The following is a 23,227-nucleotide window of genomic DNA, read 5'->3' as shown; positions in this document are numbered from 1 at the left end:
GTACACGCACAGTGAGCTGGAACCCAAGGTCCCTGGCCATGGGGAACCCGGGGGAGGTGAGTGACATAAAGGCTTACTTTCTTCCCTGCAGAGAAAAGCAATGGCAGAACTCTGCAGATTGGCCGGCAGGATGCTGGGTGAGCCCAGGGCAGGAAAAGTGAGGGCTACAGGACAAAGTCCACCTTGAAGTCTCCACTAATGACCCTGGGCTTCTTGGAACTACCCTGGGGCTGGGACATAGGGAGTGCCCAAGGCATAACGGGTGGCTTCCAGGACACTGGGGAGGGCCTGCCCAGACCTGTCCTAGAAATCAGAGGCGACATGTGATAGACTTAGGTGTACACTGGGGTGAGGCTTACAAAAGGGACACGTGGGTGGGCGCAGACAGCCGGGCACTAGTAGGGAAGGGCGGAGTCGTCCCACTCCAGCTGGGCTTGCCTGGCTCCACTCTGCCCATGTCTGCCCCTGCCCATTCCTTCCTCCTCCTCTTCCTCTTCGCTGTCCTCTGAGTCACTGCTGCTGGAGCTCACGTCTTCCTCTACTTCTTCCTCCTCTTCCTCCTCAGTCTCTTCTTCTCCATGCCCTGGTTCTTCATGTTTCTGGATGTCAGGGAGAGAAGGTATATGCTCATCAGGGGCTGAGCAAAAGCTGCTTTGGAACCTAGACGTTTCTTCCTCCACTAAGGGAATATTTTGGGCCCCTTGAATTCCTTTCCCTTCACGCTAAATCCTTGGGCCTGGAGATCTGCCTCCTGGATGAGCAGTCCTCTGGTGAAAGGGAAATCGGAGGGCTAAGGACAGTGAAGAAATAGCAAATTCTAAGATCTGCACTCAAGGTAAATTGTGTGTTTTAAACACAAGACATTGAAGCCCATCCCTTCCATCATTTAATGAGCCTTTTATGCCAAGGTTTGCTCTCTGGCATTTCTGAAGCCTGTCTATATGGAACTTTCCAAGCCTTAAGTGTTTGCTTTTCCAGGAGATAATGGCATTTAAGCTTATGGCCTGTTCCCAGGTGAGATTATATTCTCTGGGAGCAGGTCGTCTTTTAAGCCAAGACTCAGGTGTACTGCCCCTCTGAAATACTCCTTTGGGAAGGACCATGGTCCTCATTTTCCATGCCTTCCCTTACCTTCTGAGACTTGTGTCCTCAAACTCAACCCCACTCTTTTCCAGTTCCATTCCCCCTACCCTCCTGGCCAGCTTTTTGGTGATTCTAGCAAAATCTTAGTTTTGGATTTATGTTTTGAGTTGATGTTTGCTGTTGTGTGGCCCTGGAGTGGCTTCCCTTCTACTTTGCCCCCTGCCCCCATTCTTCAAGGCCTCTCTCAAGCTAACCTCCTCCAGGAAATCTTTCCTGAATACTTGAGCCTCAGTGGATCTCCCTACTCATGCTTCACTGACCATTGGAATCAGCAGGTTAGCCCTCGGTAAGAACACTCTTGCCTGGTACTCAGATTGTTCTAGGCAGAGTGGTTTATTTGCCACACCTGAGGCTCAGCTCTCTGAGGGGGAGATGCTGGTGTTCCTACAGTGGTGCACTCAGCATTATACCTACACCCTGTGCTAGAAGAAGCTGAGCTGCACTCTGGCTATGAAATTGGAGCATGAGGCCAACTCAGGGGGACGCTGAGGACCAAACTGGGAGAATCTTCATTTCTCAGTGACTTTTCCTGACCTTCCCCTGCCTCTAGCACCCAGGGCCCATGGGCAGACCAAAAGGTACTTTGATATTTGTATGTCCAGAGCTGGGGTCTTAGACCCTCATGGGTGGATGCTGGAGGTTGCTGGCTAACTGAAAGTTATGAATGTTAGGATCTGGTAACCTTGAGTTGAATACTGGCAATGCCATTACCAGCTGTATAAGTTTGAGCACTTTTACTTTCCTCTCAGAGTTGGTTCCCACCTTGGTGAGGATGAGGACTCCTACTTCACAGAGGGCTGTGAAGATTAAATGAGGTGGTATATACAGAGCTCCTTATGCAGTGTCTGGTATAATGGGGCCTCACTGAATGGCAAGTATTGATGTTATATTTTTGTTTGAACCTGTTCTGAACCTTTACATGAGCTCTGCAGGAAGTATGGAGCAAAGCCATCTAATTTACACTGTTAATCAAAAATTCAATACTCAGTTTTTAAGTGTTAGTCAGCTCTGAGTTAAATACTACGGGGGAGGCAAGGGATAGACACCACATGGCTGCTTGTCTTAAGAAATGTCTGGTTCTGTTTGTAGGGTGAGAGCAATTCACACGTTTTTAATCAGTGAATGCAGCTGGTAGGAAAGTATGGTCCATGCAGGTTGCATGGGCTGGAGGTGCTCAGAAAAGGGAAGGGTCAGTGGGGCTCGGCTAGTTGGGGCAGGGCTTCCAGCACAGGAAAGGTGGAGCTGGTGGAGGGGAAGCATCCTGCCCCAAGATCCCAGCCCCTGCACGGGGATCACCTCCATGGGGTTGACTGTGATAGTGAGCGCAGAGTCGTCCCAATCCATCTCCGCCTCCTTGGCAGCCTCAGTCTCCTGGGTGAAGTGCTGGTGGGCGATCCGGACCCGGTACACGCCCATGGCCACGACAAACACCAGCATGCACACGGAGATGATGATGACCACTGTGGCGATGCTTGGGACCACTGGAACAAGGAAGGAATCCACGTGACATGGTGAACGGAAGGACTAGCTCAGTCTTGGGATGGCATGTGAATGAAACATCCATGTGTAGGTTAAAATCTGCTCTACCATTTCTCAGCTGTAGAACTCTGGACCAGCTCCTTACCCTGTCTGGGCTTTATTTTCTTCATCTATACAATGGGTAACTGTGGGAAGTAAATGAAATAACTGATGTAAATTCTATCTCTGGCTTTCCCCCTCAAACTCTAGGGCAGCGTCCACTGACAGGCAGGTGACTGTGGAATTTCATAAGGATGGAGGGCCCACCAGTCAGTAATATAAATGGCAAGACTAGAACAGAAATAAGGGTGGGAGACCCCAATATGTGTACATATGCATGTGTGTGAGCATATGCAGGGGTTCATGGAAAGCTTCACACAGGATGTGGCTCTGAGGCCTAAAAGACTTGGAAGATTTTACCCTAGTACTCTGTACTAAACTCTGTTATGATATGTTGTGTGTAACTTCTTTCCCTGACTGGCCACTTACTGAGGCTGTGAGTATCTGAGAGGTAGGGCTCCCAACTTTCCCATTTCTGGGTACCTGTAGCTCCTGCACCATACCTGTTAGTGGGTGGTCTTCAATCACAGTGACCACCCGGTATCCTGAGGTCCTTCCTCCAAGGCCACCTACCTGAACTGCGCTGGATGCTACTCCGGGACTCGGGGTGGTGGACAGACTGTAGGAAGGGAGGCTGCACAATAAGGTGGCTGACGTGCTCCTTGTCTGACATTCTGACCTCATGGAGGATGCTGACCTGGGAAGAGCAGGGAGAGGTGCTGCTGACCAAGAGTGGCAGGTGGGCCCAGACAAATGAGGAACAAGTGGGTGTGAGATTCCCTAATGATGGCAGGGCTCACTCACCTCGAGGTTGAACTCATTGCTAGTATAACGTCCATTGAGTTCTGAGCACTTGATTCTAAACCGTCGGGACTCCAGGGAAGCTGGATGCCAGTTGCGGTAGCGGATGTGATGCAGCACCTGCTCATAGCGGCTCATGGAGCCCACACCTGTGCCAAGAGACCACACCTGTCATAAGAAGGCAGAAGATGGGGGATACAGGCTGTGGCTGCTGAGACTTGTGAATCTCCTGAATTTTGGGATGCTTAAGGGCAATGAGTAGGCACAGAAGTTCTAAGGAGCCAATTAAACTGACACACAGGATTTCCAAATACATTGGTCTCTGACCAGAATGTTTGGCCTCAGTCTGTCAAATGCTGCTATAATATTTGCTGAGATCAAACATGATAAGATAAAGCATGCACCTACTTTCTGTAGATGTTCCCAGGAATGAGATGTGGGCCAGGTCCTCAAGATACTGGAGTAATTCATGGAAGGAGGGGCTATAAGTCCATGCTCTGAGGTCAAGAGTCTCCGCATGACCCCTATTCCACAGGTGCCAGAGTGCCATCACACTCATGACTCTTGCATGAAGGCACTCTGAAAGGAGACCACCAGGTGAAGGGGCCAAGTGTGGCCTTACCATAGATGGAGTAACCTGCGGTGGAGTTAGTGGCATCCAGGTGTCGCTGATGGAGCTCACTGTGGTTGAGCTCTAAGCATTCCTGTCTCGGGTCCAGGTCCCCTCCAAGTACCAAAATGTCACAGAAATCTAGGTTATGGAGCATTTCTTCTAAGACTGCTGATTTGGGGGCTGAGGGAAGACAGACACATAGGAAACACAAGCATGAGGACAACTCAGACAGCAGGCCTTGTATGTCATCTTCCTCCTCTGCGACTCCACCCCAGGGTCAGGCTGGGTCAGGAGAAGAGGCTGTGCCATCCCAACCACTGTCTTCACTGCTCAGATGAACGCTCAGGTAGACCCTGAGGTTGGAGGGCATGGATTTGTGTGAGAAACACGAAAATCATAGTCAAAAGATACGTGAATACCAGCTCTGCTACAGAGATGCTTATAATGTTAGAGAAACTACCTACCTCTCTCCTCATCTGTAAGGAGAGTGAGGGTCTTGAGGGGATTGAAGATCGTGTCTGGCATCTAGTTAGGTGCTTCATAAGCAAAAGGTAAGTGCCTTTCTACCATGCTTCCCTAGCTTTCCCCATGGCGTCATGGTATATGTGTCTGTGACCCCCAACAAACCTTGGGTTTTTCAAGGGTAGAGGCACTAGTTTCTTAGGAATGACTCCTCAGTATCTAACCCAGGGGCTCATATGGAGCATATCACTACACATTGTCCAAAGAGAGAAGCATTGTTAATATAATCAAATGGTTAAGTAAACTGGTTAGTTGTCAAGCTTTTGGTCAGTTTAACCATCGTTGCCTGATTTTATGACCACAAATTTCCCAGAGGGATGTCTGAATATTTGAATGCTGGACAGGTTGGCAGTCCTAACTTAAAAATGATTGGGACTTCTGGGGAAGATGGCAGAGTAGGAGGACCCTAAGCTCACTTTGTCCCAGGGACATACCTTGATAACACCACATTAGTGTAAATAACCCAGAAAATAATCTGAAGACTGGCACAACAAACTCCAAAACTAAATGTAGAGAAGAGGCCACATGGAAGAGGATAGGAAGGGAAGAGATGTACTCAGGAGCTAAACGAGTCCATGGGAGGGAGGGATGCCATGGGTACAGATAGGGGAAAAACACAGACGCTCATGCCAGGCACCCCAGGGATGGGGAACCTACACAGAGAAGATTAATCCCCATACCATTTGGCTTTGAAAACCAGTTGGGTATAATTTCATGAGTTCTGAAAATTGGCTTAACCCCTAGAACATTAAAAATTAGTGGGTTTGGCTCTGGGGGAGCCAAAGGGTGAGAGGAAACTCTGTCCCTCTCCTTTCAGAACCAGCACAACAGCCCATGGAGATATAGAAGCAACAGTTTGAAAAATGCCCAGGGTATACTGAAGGGAGATTTGTTTTTATTCTCAAAGTGTGTGCAGAGGGGCAGAGGTCATTGGGAGACTGCTCTAGGAACAAAGGAGCTGGTGGGTACCATTTCCCTCCCCTGCTCCCCAGTCTAGATACACAGACACCTACAGAAACCAGCACAGCACCAACACATGCTACCTAACTTGCTAGCCGTGCAACTGCACCCAGGTTCACCTACAGAAATGTCCCCTCACATAGCAGATGTACACAAACCTTGCTAAAACCAAGTGCCATGCCCCAAATTCTGCTGACTGGCCCCCTCCAAAATGCCCTTGGCTGGAGCCCATCCAAAGTAGTGCCACAAGCCTGGCAGTGTGTAAGCAACCCCAAAAGGACTAGCACTGCTCCAAAGTGATTCCTGGCCTTGGAAAACGGGATGATAATCACACATACCAGCCAGACTACAGCCCTAGTAGTAGGCTGGGGGAAGATATCTGATCTAACTGCAGGCCCCATCCACTAACAAAAGCTACTTAGAGGGCAATACAGGGAAAGAACCCTGCAGTGCGATACTACTGTGATGAAGGCAAAAGCTTATCCACAACAGTAGAGCACACACAGCACACATAGGAGACATTCCTGAAGTGCCAGGTTGTAGTCAACAGGGGACACTGCAGGGCACTATAGGACCTCTTTTTCATAAGGCCACTACTTTCAAGAGCAGTACATGTAGCTGACATTGCTTACACACAGAAGGTTAGACAAAATGAGACAGAGGAATATGTCCCAAATGAAAGAACAGGACTAAATCACAGCAAGAGACCTAAACAAAAATTAGAAGATTAATATCTGTGATACAGAATTTAAAGTTATAGTCATAGAGATACTCACTGGACTGGTGAAGGGTAAAGGACCTCAGTGAGTTCCTCAACAAAGAGGAAACCTAAATCACCAGAGATGAAGAACTCAGTAGCTGAAAATAAAAATACACTAGATGAAATAAATAGTAGACTAGAAGAAGGAGAAGAGCTCAGCAACCTGGAGGACAGAGTGATGGAAGGCAATAAACCTGAACAGGGGAGAGAGAGAGAGGGAGAGACGGAAAGAGAAAGGAGACTTGGAGAATTCTGTGACACCATCAAGCATAACAACATTCACACTATAGGGATGCCAGGGGAAGAGAGAAAAGGGGTAGAAAATTTGCTTAAAGAAATAATACCTGAAAACTTCCCAAATGTGGGGGGAAAAACAGATCCAGAAGGCACAGAGAGCCCCCAATAAAATCAACCCAAGGAGGCCCACACCAAGATACAATCATTAAAATGGCAAGAAGTAGTGACAATTTTTAAAACAAGAAAAAGAAAACAGATACAAAGGAAGCCCCATAAGCTATCAGCTGATTTTTCAGCAGAGAGTTTGCAAGCCAGAAGGGAGTGGCATGATATATTCAAAGTGCCTAAAGGGGAAAAAAAACCCTGCAACCAAGAATACCCTATCTAGCAAGGCGATCATTAAGAATAGAAGGAGAGAAAGAGTTTCCCAGGTAAACAAAACATAAATGAATTTATGGTGACTAAATCACTATAAGAAATGGGAAAGGGGATTCACTGAGTGAAAAGGAAAGACCATAAGTAGCAGTAAGAAATTTAGGAAGCACAAGAGCAGTAAAAAACATCTACAAAAATCAGTCAAGGGACTCACAAAAGAGTATAAAGTATGACACCATGTACCTAAAATGGGGGGGGGGGTGGGGTGGAGAGGAGTCAAGAATGGGTTCAAACATAAGGGACCATTAACTTAATACAGATTGCTAAATGCAGAAGATGTTATATACAAACCTACTGGTAACCACAAATCAAACCAGAACAGATATGTAAAAAATAAAAAGAATGGCATCCAAGCATATCACTAAAGAAAGCCAACCAACCATGAGAGAAGAGAGCAAGAACAGAACAGAGAAGAACTACAAAAACAACTATAAAACAAGTAACAAAATGGCAGAGAGTACATATTTACCAATAATTACATTAAATGTAAATGGACTAAATGCTCCTAAAAAAGACACAGGGTGATGGAATGGATAAACAAATAAAAACAAGACCCATCTGTATGCTGCCTACAAAAGACTCATGTCAGACCTAGAGAAACATGCCGACTGCAAATGAAGGGATGGAAAAGCATTTATCATGTAAATAGAAGTGGAAAGCAAGCTGGGGTAGCAATACTTCTCTCAGACAAAATAGACTTTAAAAGAAAGACTGTAACAAGAGACAAAGGACACTATATAATCAAGGGGACAATCCAACAAGAAGATATAACAATTGTAAATATGTATCCAACATGAGAGCACCCAAATACATAAAGCAGCCAATAATAAACATAAAGGAATTAGTGGAGAATAATATTAGTATATGTGCTGCCAAAGTGAGCACAATTAGTTGAGAATAATAAAATAATAGTAGGGGACTTTAACACCCCACTTACATAAATGACAGATCATCCAAACAGAAAATCAACAAGGAAACAGTGGCTTTGAATGACACATTGGGCCAGATGAATCTAATAGATCTATTCAGAACAGTGCGTCCTAAAACAGAATAAACATTTTCTATTACACCTGGAACATTTTCCAGAGTATATATTAAGTCATAAAGTCTCAATAAATTCATAAAGATCAAAATCATACCATGCATCTTTTCCAAACACAGTGCTATGAATCTAGAAAGCAACCACAAGAAAAAACCTGGAAAGAACACAAATACATGCAGGCTATTAGAATGTGCTAGTAAACAATGAAAGGGTCACCAAGAAATCCAAGAGGAAATTTAAAAAAATACATAGAGACAAATGAAAATATAATGGGCCAAAATCTTCGGGATGCAGCAAAAGCTGTTCTAAAAGGGAAGTTTATGGCAACATAAGCTCGCCTCAAGCAGGAAGAAAAATCTCAAACAACCTTACACCTAAAGGAGCTAGAAAAAGAACAACAAACAAAACCCCAAACCAGTAGAAGCAAAGAAATAATAAAGATCAGAGCAGAAATAAATGAAATAGAAACTGCAAAAGCAATAGGATAGCTCAGTGAAACCAGGAGCTGGTTCTTTGAAAAGATGAACAAAATGGATAAACCTTTAGCTGGACTCATTAAAAGAAAAAAAGAGGACTAACAATCAGAAATGAAAGAGGAGAAATAACCAACACCACAGAAATACAAAGGTTTATAAGAGAATATTATGACAAATCCTATGCCAACAAGTTAGACAACCTAGAAGAAATGGGTAAATATATAATCTCCCCAAATGGAATCAGGAAGAAATAGAAAATTTGAACAGACTGATCACTAGTAGTGCAATTGAGTCAGTAATCAGATACTTCCCAAAAAACAAGAGTCCAGTACCAGATGGCTTCACAAGTGAATTCTACCAAACATTTAAAGAGTTAATACATATTCTTCTCAAACTTCCAAAAAATTAAAGAAGGAAAGCATCCAAATTCATTCTGAGAACAGCATTACCCTGATACCCAAACCAGATAAAGACACTACCAAAAAGGAAAACTACAGGCCAATATCCCTGATGAACATAGTTGCAAAAATCCTTAACAAAATATTACCAAACTGAATCCAACAATAAAGAAATCACTTACCATGATCAAATTGGTTTTATTCCCAAGATGCAAGGGTAGTTCAATATTTGCAAAACAATCAACATGACACATCACATCAACAAGAGAAAAAATGAAAAACATGATCATTTCAATAGATGAAGAAAAAGCATTTGACAAGGTAAAAATTCCATTCATCATAAAAATCCTCCATAAAGTATGTTTAGAGGGAACATATCTCAACATAATAAAGACCACAGATGAAAAACCCACAGCTAACATCATACTCATTGGTGAGAAACTGAGATTTTTCCCCAAGATCAGGAAGAAGACAAGAATATCCACTCTCACCACTTTTATCCAACATAGTACGAGAAGTCCTAGCCACAGCAATCATACAACAAAAAGACATAAAAGGAATCCATATTGGTAAAGAAGAAGTAAAACTTTCACTATTTGCAGATGACATGATACTGTATCTAAAAAACCCTATAGACTCCACCAAAAGACTACTAGAATTGATAAAGGAATTGAGTAAGGTCTCAGGATACAAAATCAACAAACAGAAATTTCTATACACTCACAATTAAGCAGCAGAAAAAGAAATTAAGAAAATAATCCCATTTAAAGTTGCACCAAAAATAATAAACTAACTAGCAATAAACTTAACCAAGGAGATGAAAGACCTGTACTCTGTAAACTATAAAACACTGATGAAAGAAATGAAGATGACACAAAGGGAAAGACATCCCATTCTCATGGAGTGGAAGAAGAAATGTTAAAATGACTATATTTTAATGCAATCTACAGATTTAATGCAATCTCTATCAAAATACCAACAGCATTAGAACTAGAACCAGAACAATCATAAAATTTTTATGAAATCACAGAAGACCCCAAATAGCCAAAGCAGTCTTGAAAAAAAAGAACAGAACTGGAGGTATCACAATCCCTGATTTTGAGATATACTACAGAGCTGTAGTAATCACAACAGTATGGTACTGGCACAGAATAGATGCATAGATCAATGGAACAGAATAGAAAGCCCAGAAATGAACCCATGCATATAAGTCAATTAATCTGTGACAAAGGAGGCAAGACTATACTTTGGGAAAATGATGGTCTCTTCAACAAATGGTATTTGGAAAACTGGATGGCTATATGCAAAAGAATGACAGTGGACTACTTTCCAACACCATAGACAAAAATGAAATCAAAATGGACTAAGGACCTAACTGTAAAACTTGGAAACCATAAAAATCCTAGAAGAGAGCACAGGCAGTTATCTCTCTGACAACGGCTATAGGACCATTTTTCTAGGTATGTCTCCTGAAACAAGGGAAACCAAAAGCAAAAATGAACTATTGGGACTACATGGAAATAAGCTTCTGCATAGCAAAAGAAGCAATCATCAAAACTAAAAGACAACGTACCGAATGGAAGAAGTTATTTACAAATGATAAAGGGTTAGTATCCAAAATATATAAAGAGTTTACACAACTCAATACCCCAAAATAAGTAATCCAATTAAAAAATGGACAGGAGACATGAGCAAACATTTCTTCCAAAGAAGACATTCAGATGGCCCATTAGACACATGAAAAAAGGCTCATCACCACTAATTATCAGGGAAATGCAAATAAAAACTGCAATGATACATCACCTCACATCTCTCAGAATGGCTAAAATAAACACAAGAAAAAACAACTGTTGGCAAGGATGTGGAGGAAAAGGAACCCTTGCACACTGTTGGTGGGAATGCAAACTGGTGCAGCCGCTCTGGAAAACAGTATAGAGGTTCCTCAAAATATTAAAAATAGAATTACCATACGATCTAGTAATTCTCTTGGGTATTTACACAAAGAATACATAAATACTAATTTGAAAAGACATATGCACCCCTACTTTTATTGAAGCATTATTTACAATAGCCAAATTATGGAAGCAACCCAAGTGTCCACTGTTACATGGAAGGATAAAGAGGTGGTATATATATATATATATATATATACACACACACACACACACACACACACACAGACACACACACTATGGAATATTATTCAACCTAAGAATTAAATCTTGCCATTTATGACAACATGGATGGATCCTGAAGTGCAGCAAGTCAGAGACAAATACTGTATGATTTCACTCGTGGAATTTAAGAAACAAACGAAGAAGAAAAGAGACAAACCAAAATACCAGACCCTTAACTGTAGAGAACAAACTGATGGGTATCCGAGGGGGGATGGGTGAAATAGGTGAAGGAGATTAGAGTGCACTTATCATGATGAGCACTGAGTAGTGCATAGAATTGCTGAATCAATGTATTGTACACCTGAAATTAACAGAACACTGTATGTTAACTATACTGGCTTAAAAAAAAAAGTGGGATTTATGGAGTGCTTGCTATGGATCAGGCACTGTGCAAACAATCTTAACAGATATTAAGTGGGGGTGCCGTTATTATCCTTATTTCACCAATGGTGAGATGGAAGGTTCAGGGGTGGGGTGGACTGCCCAGGCTTACACAGATAGTAGGGGAAAAGCTGGTACAGAAACCATGACTTTCTGATTCCACGGTTTATAAATTCATAATCTTTGGGCTAGTAGTCTAAGTGTTTTTGATTTCACAGCCTTTTTTTTTTTTTTTTTTAGTTTCTGAACCAAGATCATTTAAATATGGTTATTTATTTATAAAGTAGACTAATATATTTTGTGGATTATAAAACATTTATGAAAATAGAAATTAAAAAGCATTTACTAAAGAGGGGAGAATTATTTTAAATAATTATTTTCTATTTTAATTTTTTAGTGATACCAAAAATACTTTTTGCTCTCACTGGATATACATTATTATAAATAATTTCATATGATTAATTTTTAAATGCTTGTTAATCCCAATGGTTTCATGGATCACTGGCAAAATCTGAAAGTCTATGAATATACATTTAGGACCCATCATTAATGATAGTGTATGTGTATCAGTATTTCAAGTGGCCTTTGCGAGGTTTCTGGAGATTTTTGTGAGTTTCTTGTCAGGTCACTTAAGGTCATCCTTACTCCTACTGCCCCATGTGGCTGGCTGATTGCTCACACTAGGTAGGGGGCGTGGTGTGGCTATTTTCTCATTGTTCTTTCATGACTGCATTACAGGTTCTATCTTGCGTCTATACTTCTCTGGATTCCCACTGTGCTGAAGGGACTGTGCTGGGCTCAGGCATTTAGGCAAATCAGCCATGGTGGAGCCCTCATGGAGCCCCTGGTCTGGCTTAATTAACAGATAACTGCCACTGAGGGCTAGCCCACATGTACATTACAGGAAAGCATGTTATTGGAGGCTTACAGAGCAGGAGAGCCAGCCCAGACTAGGGATCAGAGCGGGAGGAGGGAGAGTAACACACATGGGAAGGGAGAGGGACCTTCCAGGCAGAGGCTAGAGCATGAGTAAAGGTGAGAACACGGAGGTGTGAGGGAGAGGGGTGGGCATGGGGAACTTGCCTGTCTTTGGTACCGAAACAGCACAAAGAGGAGGGAGTCGGTAGGGGCAGATGATGATGCCGGGGTGGGTCACTGAGGCCTGGTGGCAAATGCCATTAGCCTGCTTATTGAAGGCACCCATAATAATTATTCTAGGCACAGTAAGAGTAAGATAAACAAAGTACCAATAAGACCTCTTGGGCATGTGGCTCTATGCTCTGCCCACACCTCTCATAAACAGCAAGTTTATAAGACAGACACCCAGGTGATTGCTTTTCCGGCCACTGCCCGTCAGCCAGTGTCAGGCCTAGTGTATTCAGCCACTCTCAGTTACAGCCTGCAACCATGGTGGTCACAAGCCCTTCCTTTTTCTGTCTGATGGTAGCTACAAATGAGGGGAAGGCGGAAGACCAGAGGACTGAATGCACCTTGGAGTATAACTAGGAAATGGCCCTGCCAGGACAAGCGGTAAGACACCATCTATTTTTGTGAGCTAAGAAGGGCTGCCTTTTGAGGGACCCCATTCACTAGGGACCAGGGTGGTTTAAGGCAATGAGGATTTGGGATTACAGGAGCAGCCTCTCAGGCACTCTGGCCCACAGGCACCAGCACATCATCAGCAGTGCTTTTGGAGGGGGAGAGGGAGAGCTGGAAGTATGTTCCTGGAGGAGGCCACAAAGGACAGTTAAACAAGTATTTCCGCTGTAGATCTGGGCCCTGGGTTTCCCTTCCTTCTTTCTTTATCCTTCCTGTCACCCACCACTCTCTGCCAGCTGAATGCACTGTAGCTTTTCCGTGCAACTGAGTGTTTCTCCCTGGCAGATAATTCAACTTACTCCACCTCCGCCAGATGGATCTCCCAATGATGGACATGTTGGAAAGCACAATCGGGAAGTTTCTGAAGAGCTTAGACCAATGCTGCTGAATAAGTCCTTTTACCATGTGTGTATTAAGGTGCAGCTAGATTTTTTCTTTGTGCCTCTTTAGCTTTTCTCCTGATTATCACAACAATACACGCTCACTATAGAACCTTTTGCACTTGCCGCAAACTGAATGGGAACAGAGAGAAATGGGCTCTTACGCTTCTTGGAGAACAGCACGGTTAGCATTAGCCTTTTCTTCCTGGCATTTTTCTGAGTATGTGTCGGTACTCTGTAATTTGCATCTTGCCTTCTTTCGTCCACCATTTGGTAAGTGCCCTCCCTCCAACATCCTAACACATGGGTATGTGGGCAGACCCCAATTTGCCAAGTGGTTCATTTCCCACCTGTTACTTATCTGCGTTGTTTCCAGGTTGTTTGCTTTGCTATTAGAAATTCCCTGCTGTGGTGAAGAGCGCTGTTGTTCTCAAGCGTGACCTGATGTGACTGTGAGGACTGAAGGCCCCCGCCCCACAACCCAGTGTGCATCCGTACCTGTGGCCTTCGGCTCACCCGGGGTCTCAGCTTTGGTGAAGGTGCTCACGATCTTGATGTCGGGGAAGAGGGTCACCCCTCTGGCACTTTCAAACTGGGCGGCGGGTCTCCAGAGGCGGTCCGTGCCACGGAGGCTGATCTGGGGCTCGATGGCCTGCAGCACCATCACATAGGCGTCCACGTCGGGGACGCTGATGCACACATCTTCTCCAAAGCACCTGGGAAAACAGCCGCAGTCACGGCACTGACGAGCGAGTGATAAAACCATCCATCGCGCGGCTGTGGACAAGGGTCCACACAGCCATCTCTCGTTCTCAACAAGGTATCCTGACTGCCTCAGAGTCTCTGACGGTGTCAACAGACATTCAGATTTAAAGCCACATTAAAGTCAAAGCCAATAGCAATCTAGGGGCTTAGGAAGATCAGCTTCTGGGAGAAATGGGAATCTTCGATACCAGCAACAAGTAACTGTTAAACCTTTAATTATCCTTTAACAAAGTAATCAGTGGCAACATGAATTAGATAGCAACTGCTTCAGATGTGCATTAGGATTTGGTAAGCAAATTGTTGTCTAACTGGTTGAGTAGCGGCACCTTGCTGAGACCCCGGGGCTAAACTCTCCTGCACTTTTGTGTATGTTTTCTCTCTCTGAGGCCATCTCACAGTGTCCCTGTTGCAGCTGTACAGCTGGGTGCTGCTGACCACATTCCTTTCTCCTGACGCACGGCCACAGAAATATCCAGAAGGCAGAATGGTGTGACAACACAAGCAAGGCCTGGGAAGTTAGGTAAGGGTCCATGGCCTGGCTCTGCCACCACTGGGCGGGGTGACTGTGGGCAAGGTACGACTCCTGTGAACCTCAGCTTCTCCATCTATACAATGGTGATGACAATAATTAATTACCTTTTAGTAGGAAGGATTCAAGGTGATGACGTACAGAAAAGAGGCTTACCCCAGAACCTGCATCGTGGAGCTCATGCATCATGTTGGCAGATCCAACACCCTTAATCACACTCTATCACTAGAACTCTATCACTCATGTAGGCCAAAGACAGAGGCTATAATGGCAGCCCAGATGGTTGCTCTGAGAACGCTGACTTGACTCCAGCTGTGGCAGCCATCAGCTTGTATCTCTTGGGAAAGTTCCTGAGAGAAGTGCAGTCTGGGTGGACATCATGCTGAGCCACATCTTCTTTGGGGTGGGCCAGATGTGCGAGTGGTGGTTGTCTCCTGCTCCCGACTTTGGCCTTTTCTGCACCAACCCCAGAAGGTACCCTGTCCCTCGTCAGTTTATGGAAACCTGGTCCCAGAGGTAGAGACTGGCCAGCCTAGTCCCTCTACTTGACTGCAGCTGACCTGGAGGTGCTTGCTCCCTGGTGCAGGCCTCCAAGGGTGGCCCTTAGTGTGAAGGTGGATGCACCTTCTCTGTCACTACAACTATTCAATCTAATTGCTGCCTAATCTAATGGCACCTATCCCAGGGCCCAGTAATGTGGCAGTCAGCAGCCTCATTCTTCTCTGCCTTGTTCCCGGCCTTCTGGATTCTTCTCCTGGCTCCAGGGGCTGGGTGACTCCACTCCCACCTCTCAGGAGTTTTTCTGGGGGTCCCCCCTTTGCTGCCCTCCCAGGCAGTTGCTGTGGCTGAGAGATGACAGGCCAAGAAGGGAGGTATCCACAGATTTCACTAATAAACGGTTGCATCTCCTTAATTGAACTCTGATTCCCTGGGGACAAGAACCACACCCTCTTTTCAGACTCATGGTGCTTAGGAGATCTCTACAAAGCTGGGTGATTTGAAGCTAATTTAATAAACATTTGTTAAGCACCTGTGTACCCACCAGCTACGGTACCCTGAGATCAGACCACTTAAAACCAAGCTTTCTGAGAATTTACAGAAAGCAGTACTACATCAGATTCTGAATTAAATGGAGAATGCTGGATTGGTGTTGACAAAGCAATAGAACATTTTCTTTAAGAACAAGGGGAGAACACTGATTCACTGGGGCATCCTCACAGGGACAGCAGAGAAATTGAGAATTAGCTGAAGAAAGGTGAATTGTTTTGCCAGGGAGCATGCCCCATCCCTGCTGCCTCAGCTGGGCCCCTAGTTGACCAGCACCTGTCTACTCACTGGACTTTGGAAGAGACTCTCAGGCGCCGCACACCTGCCGTCGGGAACTGCCTGGAGTTGATGTAGGAGACCTTCTGGAGGGCACGATTGATGTTCCCAATATCGTCACCTTCCATCACCAGGACGGACTGCGAGGGGTTGAAGTGGTACTAGAGGAGGAAAGGGGCATCATGGGGGAGAATGATCAGCGACGGAGCCCTCCACCTCCATGGACAGACCACAAAGGCCTGGTGTCTCCAGAGCGTCTGCAAGGGCAGCAGCCATGAGCACAGATGAGTGTTTTAACCCCTCAAACAATTCCTGCTCCGCCCCGCCCCCTTGGCGGGGCTTCCGGGCCTCCCCTTTAAGACCTTTAGGGATTATAAACTCCAAAGCCATAGCATAAGATTCTGGATCCCCATCACAGGTCTCTTGTGATCTAGCCCTTGCAGGGTGGCCCATGCTCTGTGCTGCTGTGGGGTCCTGACCAGCCTTTCAGCCCTTAGACGGCCTGCCCCCTCAGCTGAGTGCCTGGAAACTTGGGGTTTTGCTCCTTCCACTGGTCTTGTCTTTGGCCTTGAACTCCTCCTCAGTTCACCCTGTGCTCCCCTTCCTGATTCATGGCCATCTTCTTAGCTTCTGACCTTAAAGCTCATTTTTTAGTTAACGGCTCTCTTTATATCTGATTCCTGGTCTTTTTTTTCCTGGTGCTCCACTCTGCCTTCCCAAGAGTTTTGCTCACTTGCTGTTTACACTCTTGCCAGCTGTCCCAGGTCTGTTATCTGTTCATTTCACTCAGAGTCCCTGGTATCCCATACTTGGTGAAGGCCCCGGGGCTATAATGCTCTCCACCAAGTCACTTGAGTCCTCAAGACAGATAAACCAGATACAAGCTTCTGCTTCTCTCTGCAAAGCCCTAGCAGTTACTCTTCTCCAAATGGAGCACAGAGAACTGCTTTGGTGCTGGTCTGACTTACTGATCTTCACATGCTTCTGAGCAGGAATTATTAGTAAGTGTTGTCAGTAAGATGTCAGGAGCTTATCAGTGGATTCAGATTATGTATCCAAAGTTCATATCAGAGGAAAAGGAGATCTGGTTATCTATCTATCTATCCATCTATCTATCATCTCTACACCCAACATGGGGCTTGAACTCACAACCCTGAGATCAGAGTCACATGCTCGTCTGACTGAGCCACCCAGGCACCCCTGATCTGGATATATTTTTATGCCAACATTTTTTTGGATAATATATTCACATAATTCAAATATATATATGTTCTAAGTGAAAGTGTCCATCTTATTCATATCTCTTACCCAGTTTCCAATATCCCGTCCCACAAGTAATCAGTGTTCTATTACTTTCTTAGTGGCAAATTGCATTATTGTTCATGATTACCTGCTTCCCCTCCCAGTGGGAGGCTTATACATGCCTGACCTATTGTCAGTAGACTTGATTATGTGACCTATGGAACCATTACCTGCAAGACACACATTTTTCCCTTTTGTAGTCAGTAGTGGTCATGTGACTTGCTTGGCCAATGAAGTGTGGGCAGAAGTATTATTTGGTTCACACTCATGGAGACGATTTCACAGCTAGTTCATGGTTTGCCATGTCCCTTTCCCTCTGCCATGAAACCTGCCAAGTTCCCTCAGGGTCTGGTCCAGCAGCCTGGTCTCACAGTGCTGGTGATATGGATCAGAGCTGAAGCCAATCTATGTAATGGACATTAGGTGTGAACAATGACAACAAAAAGTTGGATAAGCCACTGAAATGTTTAAGTCACTTGTTAGAGCAGCATGACTTAGCCTACCCTGAAAGTTATATGTAAGCATTCTTAGGAATATAGATTTCCTTTTTTCTCCTTTCTTCAACCAAAAGTAGCTTTTTACATACTTTATTGTACTTTGTTTCTTCACTTAGCTCAAATCTTGGAGATCTTTCTGTATCAGTACATCATAAACTTTTTTTATAGTTGTATAATATTCTACTGTGTAATTTTTTCAACCAGTTTGTTACATTTGGATTATTTCCATTCTTTTACTAATAGTTCCACAATGAATAATCTTGTACACATTTCATATGTATGCAAATATCTATGTATTGGATAAATCCCTCCGTGTGAAGTTATTAGGTCCAACAGTATATGCACTTTTAAGTTTTGACAAATGTTGCCTAATTCCCCCTTGCTAGGGATTATATATATCAACACATGCTCCCTCTCCCAGCATATGGGAATGCCTCTTTTCTCAAAACCTCAACAACAGAATATGCTGTCATTTGAGATTTTTGCCAGCCTGATAGGTGATAAATGCTACCTTCATGTAGTTTTAATTTACCATTTAGTGTAGGTTTAATCTTACCATGAAGGAGACAGAGTATGTTTTCAGGGGATTAAGGAAAAATCCATCTGTATGAACTTTTCCCTGACTTGGATGCCTTTTTAAGAGTTCCCTGTTCTGTGTCTGGAGGGTAAAACGAAGTCGACATCCCATGAGCACTACTGATGATACTGACCCGCATACAGTCTTGCAGCATGGCCCCTAGCCAATCAACAGCTTCCACTTTGCCTCCTTCAACTATCATTTGAGTATTTTGTTACCTCCTCCTTGAGGCCACCCCAACTTCACTCGTTTACGTCCCCACTGGGCTCCTCTAGTGCTTATCAAATGGCAGTATAATTACTGTAGTACAGTGACCATGAGCTCACAGAAGACAGGGACTGCAACTCCTATCCCTGAATTCCAGAACCTAGCCCTAGTGCCCTATAATCCCATCAGATGAATGAGTGAATGTTCCCCCTTGGCCCACATTCTACTCCTATCATCTCCAGGTTACTCTCCAAAAGGACTTTTTTTCAGTCACTGTTTCCATAGTCATGGCTCTGTGGGAGTCATCAGTGCTTGCTAAACCCTGTTCACCTCTGCATCCTTGGCATCCTGGAGGCTACACTTGCAAAGGCCTCCTGCTGTGTGTGGGAGGGCCATGTGACCACGTCTGGCCAATGAGGTGTGAGAGGAAGTGAGGCGGGGCTTCCGGGCTGGGGCAGTCAAAGCCCCCCGGAATGCTCTAGCCTTTTTCTTCCTCCCCTTTGGTGGCTCTGTTGTTGTAGGCAGAAGCCTCACACTGCCTCCCTGGCTTGATGTCAGAGAAAAATAAACTTTTAAGCATTAAAACCATAGGGATTTTGGAGTTATTTGCTACTGCAATCGTTTTAAACCCATTTGGAAAAATTGAGCTCCTCCCAGGCAGGATTCTCGCTTACCTAAGTCTATGTGGCATCTTTGAAAGATCATGGGCTGTGCGGGTTGCAGTACCCCAGTTACAGTACAGACTACAGGATACAACAACTTTGGACTACTTGCCCTTTCCAGACTTTATTTCCTCATTTAAAGTAATGGGGATATTAATACCTACCTGTCTGGGGCTTAAATGAGATAATGTATATAATGAATCTAGTGTGTAAAGGGTGTTCAGTCCTAGATAGCTTTTATTATAATTCTTAACATTGTAATTATTTCTGCCCTGAGTCTTGGCCCACACAGGTATACCGCAGCCTTCACTGCTCCTCTTATCCTATGATCCAGTTCCCTTCTGCCCTCAATGCCCTGAGCAGGGTCTCTCTGATCTGGGAGATCAGAGCACCAACCCCTCTGTTGGGTGTGGAAGCCCCGGATATATGTGCAGGTGATGATGCCACAGTCATCTTTTCAGTTGGCGTCTCCCTTGCTGTGGATGACTCACTAGCTTAGTGTGCTCAGCCATAGAGCTGCCCTGTTCTGAGTGTTTTGGAAGTCATTCGGAGATTCGAGTTCATTCTTCTAAAATACCACTTCTGTTCCCATGTGTTTTTATGCCCCCCTACCTCCCTGCAACCCTGCCCTGCACCATCCCTGCTATAGCAGAGTCATGGAGCTGTTGTTGTCTGTCTCCCCCAGCCAACTGTGAGCACCTCCAGGGCAGGGTCTGTAGACTTTTCCTCACGGTCACCACAGGGTCTAGCACACGAGACACAGGAGATGGAATGATAAGCCCTGCAGAGGTGGCTGATCTCTAAGCTTCACACAAGGGCTGAACAGGAACCTCAAACAGTTCTTCCAGAGGCTCTTGGCAGCAGCATACTGTGGCAATCAGCAGGGGGCACATTCCCACTGCAGCCACCTAAGGAGGGGATGGGTTAGGCCATGTGTTGGATCTCCAATTAATACCCTAGTTTGGCTGCCTGACCATCCCCAGAGCTGCCACAGGGCATGAAGGTGGGCACTGGACTAGCAATAAATTTCGTGCAGGATCAACAAAACCTTCTACCAAACTAGGTTTTTTAAATTTTCTTAATGTTTGTTTATTTTTGAGAGAAAGAGAGAGAGCGTGAGCATGGGAGGGGCAGAGAGAGGGAGACACAGAATCCGAAGCAGGCTCCAGGCTCTGAGCTGTCAGCACAGAGCCTGAAGCAGGGCTCAAACTTCCCAAATGTGAGATCGTGACCTGAGCCGAAGTTGGACGCTTAACCGACTGAGCCACCCAGGCGCCCATGTTTTGTTTGCTTTAAATTGTAGTGTTACTAAACATAAAGAATTAAAAAAAAAAATCAGGTTCTGTCTCTGTCTCTTTGCCCCTCCCCTGCTCGCTCGCTCTCTCTCTCTCTCTCTCTCTCAAATATAAAACATAAAAATTTAAATTGCAGTGTTACCAACCCTGTGGCATGACCGAAGTTAGGTCTCTGTGTAAGACACACAGTGGCATTAGCATTACACAGGGACAGGAGATGGCTTCCTGGGAACCCTGCAAGGGGTGATAGCAGCCACTTTCCTTTAGGAAGCTGTGCTGTGGCCATGGTGATTCCTTTCTTTGAGCTAAGAAACTACTAGACATCCCCAAAGCTATGGCCCTTGGGAATAGTCAGTTCTCTTAGAGGGCCAGCCAATATCACCAGGCACCTAGCAGGCTGGGAGATCAGTGAAATTCCTGGCCAAAGCCTAGGTCTGTTCCTCCAGGGAAGGCTGGCCACGGCACTCCAGGCACCTAGCCATTCACTTGGATGCCTGCCAGCCCCTCTGGGTTGGGCCAGATGAAGATTTGCCACATTTGAGGCTCCTCTGCTACAAGTGTCACCTGGTTTACCTTTCAAAAGAAGCTGGGGCAGCGTCAAGGGCAAGTGCAAGACCAGCCCAGTTGGAGAAGAGAACTGTGATTTTATTTGTTAGATTTGCTAAGGAAGATCTTTATGTCTGTATCTGTATTTATCATCTTATCTACACATATATGTATCTTTCTTTTTCTCTCTCCCTATATGTGTGTGTGTGTATCTATATATAACATACATAGAATTTAGTTCCCACAACATCACAACAAACTACACTTTATACATGAGGGAATTGGAGTTTAAAGGATTACATTCCTTTGCCCAAGGTCACCCAGCTAGTAAATATTCATACTACGATTTGAACCTGGGAGTAACTTGTCCCAAAGTTTTTGCTCTTTCCCACTCTTCCACATGGTAGAAATGACAAATTGGCAGGGAGTATGTTATGAAAATCAGAACAGGGTGTTCTTCAGGAATGTGGCTATTCCACAGTGTCATGTATGGGTACGAGACGGTAACCACCCCAGCCATCTAATGACTCCAGCCAGGCTGGACAAATATTCAGAAATTGGCATGAGCCGGGGGAAAACAAGTGGAAAGAGGAACCGGGCCAGTCCTGTGAGCAGACGGAGAGTTTTGTTAATCAAAGACGGACCTCACTTCCTTTGACTAGCTAGGGAGGAGGGAAGAGGCGAGGCACAGGTAAAAGAGAACAACAGTATTCAGGAATGAAATGAGGGATCAATGGAGGAAGGACAAGGAGGAAGGAAGTCTGAGTGATTTTCAAGAATGCCTTCTACTCTGAGTTGCCGGTGTGGAGGAAAGAGCACAGACTTATTTTGGGCAAGTCCCTGAGTCCCAGTCTCCTTATTTCTGAAATGGGGCCATAACATTTAATCTGTTGTGAGGAGTAGGGCTAATGAACTTCGAACAGCCCCCAGTGGGTACACCATAAATTGTGTGTCTTATCATTAACTTCCCCGCAGTGCTCTGCTTCTTGCCAGCTGTGCTCTAAGGATGGAAAAGGATCCTCTGCGGTGACTGCCTATCAACAGGTGGCACCCTAGAAAGTTGGAAGAGCCTCCCCACCCTCCGGGGTGGTGTGTGCCATTTAGTTTACACCCCCTCTTTTCACAGCCTCTGGCTGCTCTGGAGAGACTGCCATGCTTTTCCATTTATGATCCTAAGAATGTGTGGCTTTTCAGTCCAGTATCTTTGCTTTATGTGTTCTGTAGTGCCGGAATCCTGAAACTATGGTCTCACGGGATGCTCCACAGCAGAGCGGATGCAGCTCAGAGGCAGGGAGCAAACCCAGAATCAGACAGAGAGGGGGATGGTTGGAAGACAGATTTCCGCATCACTGGGCTGACAAAACGCTAAGGAAACAACACAAACAGTTGGTCAAGGATCAAACCCTAGGTTCTACACGTGAGGGTGCCTATATGAAATGTGCCGCGAAACAGACCGGGGGAAAGTTGGCCTTTCCAATAGGAGGCAGTCACGAACGTGTCCTTCAATGGCAGGTGATTAACTACTGAGTGCACCTGAGTGCATGTGTGTATCTAATGTTCTGGAAAGCCATTCTTGCCTTACCCTGTCTGAGCACTGCTCCCACCTTCCCCCTCTGACCCAGTTTCCAAGGTGAGCGTCTTGCCCAGATCATGTTCCTTTGCCTACAGCCCTTCAGTGGCTCCCTTGTCGCTGACAGAAGAAAACATGTGTACACGTGAATATAGTTTACGGGGCCCCATGACGTGGTCTGTGCGCAGCTCTCCGACCACACTTTCTACCTCTCCTTCTGCAATTTGGGCACTGTTCCACTGGCCTTCTTGGAGTTCCAGTGCACAATGCGGGGCTCCCCAGCCCTCTGCCATCACTCGTGCTCTCAGATCTGCCTAGAATTACTGCCCAGCTCCCCTCCCCTGCTTTTCTCCTGTTCTATGTCTACCCATCCTCAAATATTCTGCTCAGACCTCACCTCCTCCAGGAAGCCTTCCCTAACTGCTGCTCCCCAGGATCTAGAATTCTGGAGC

The 23,227-nt window shown here is 45.1% G+C and overlaps 1 protein-coding gene across 1 annotated transcript in view; it reads right to left on the bottom strand.

Moving 5' to 3' along the window:
• Positions 1–395: 395 nt before the first annotated feature.
• Positions 396–23,227, bottom strand: part of CLSTN2 (calsyntenin 2) — a 397,891-nt gene continuing 375,059 nt past the window's right edge. Inside the window, exons 11-17 of the mRNA XM_047100142.1 lie at positions 16,132–16,280; positions 14,001–14,218; positions 4,145–4,315; positions 3,526–3,671; positions 3,295–3,418; positions 2,440–2,624; positions 396–599 (exon numbers count right to left, since the gene is read on the bottom strand). Of these exons, the coding sequence (XP_046956098.1) occupies positions 396–599; positions 2,440–2,624; positions 3,295–3,418; positions 3,526–3,671; positions 4,145–4,315; positions 14,001–14,218; positions 16,132–16,280 (1,197 nt within the window). The remainder of the gene's footprint in view (positions 600–2,439; positions 2,625–3,294; positions 3,419–3,525; positions 3,672–4,144; positions 4,316–14,000; positions 14,219–16,131; positions 16,281–23,227) is intronic.

Source organism: Lynx rufus, unplaced genomic scaffold (genome assembly GCF_022079265.1).
Source record: "Lynx rufus isolate CCGP_SWC_20201006 ecotype Redwood Valley unplaced genomic scaffold, mLynRuf1.p SCAF_5, whole genome shotgun sequence".
Classification (NCBI taxonomy): domain Eukaryota; kingdom Metazoa; phylum Chordata; class Mammalia; order Carnivora; family Felidae; genus Lynx; species Lynx rufus.
Note: the sequence above shows the minus strand (reverse complement) of the source record. Positions and strands in the feature narration are given on the sequence as shown.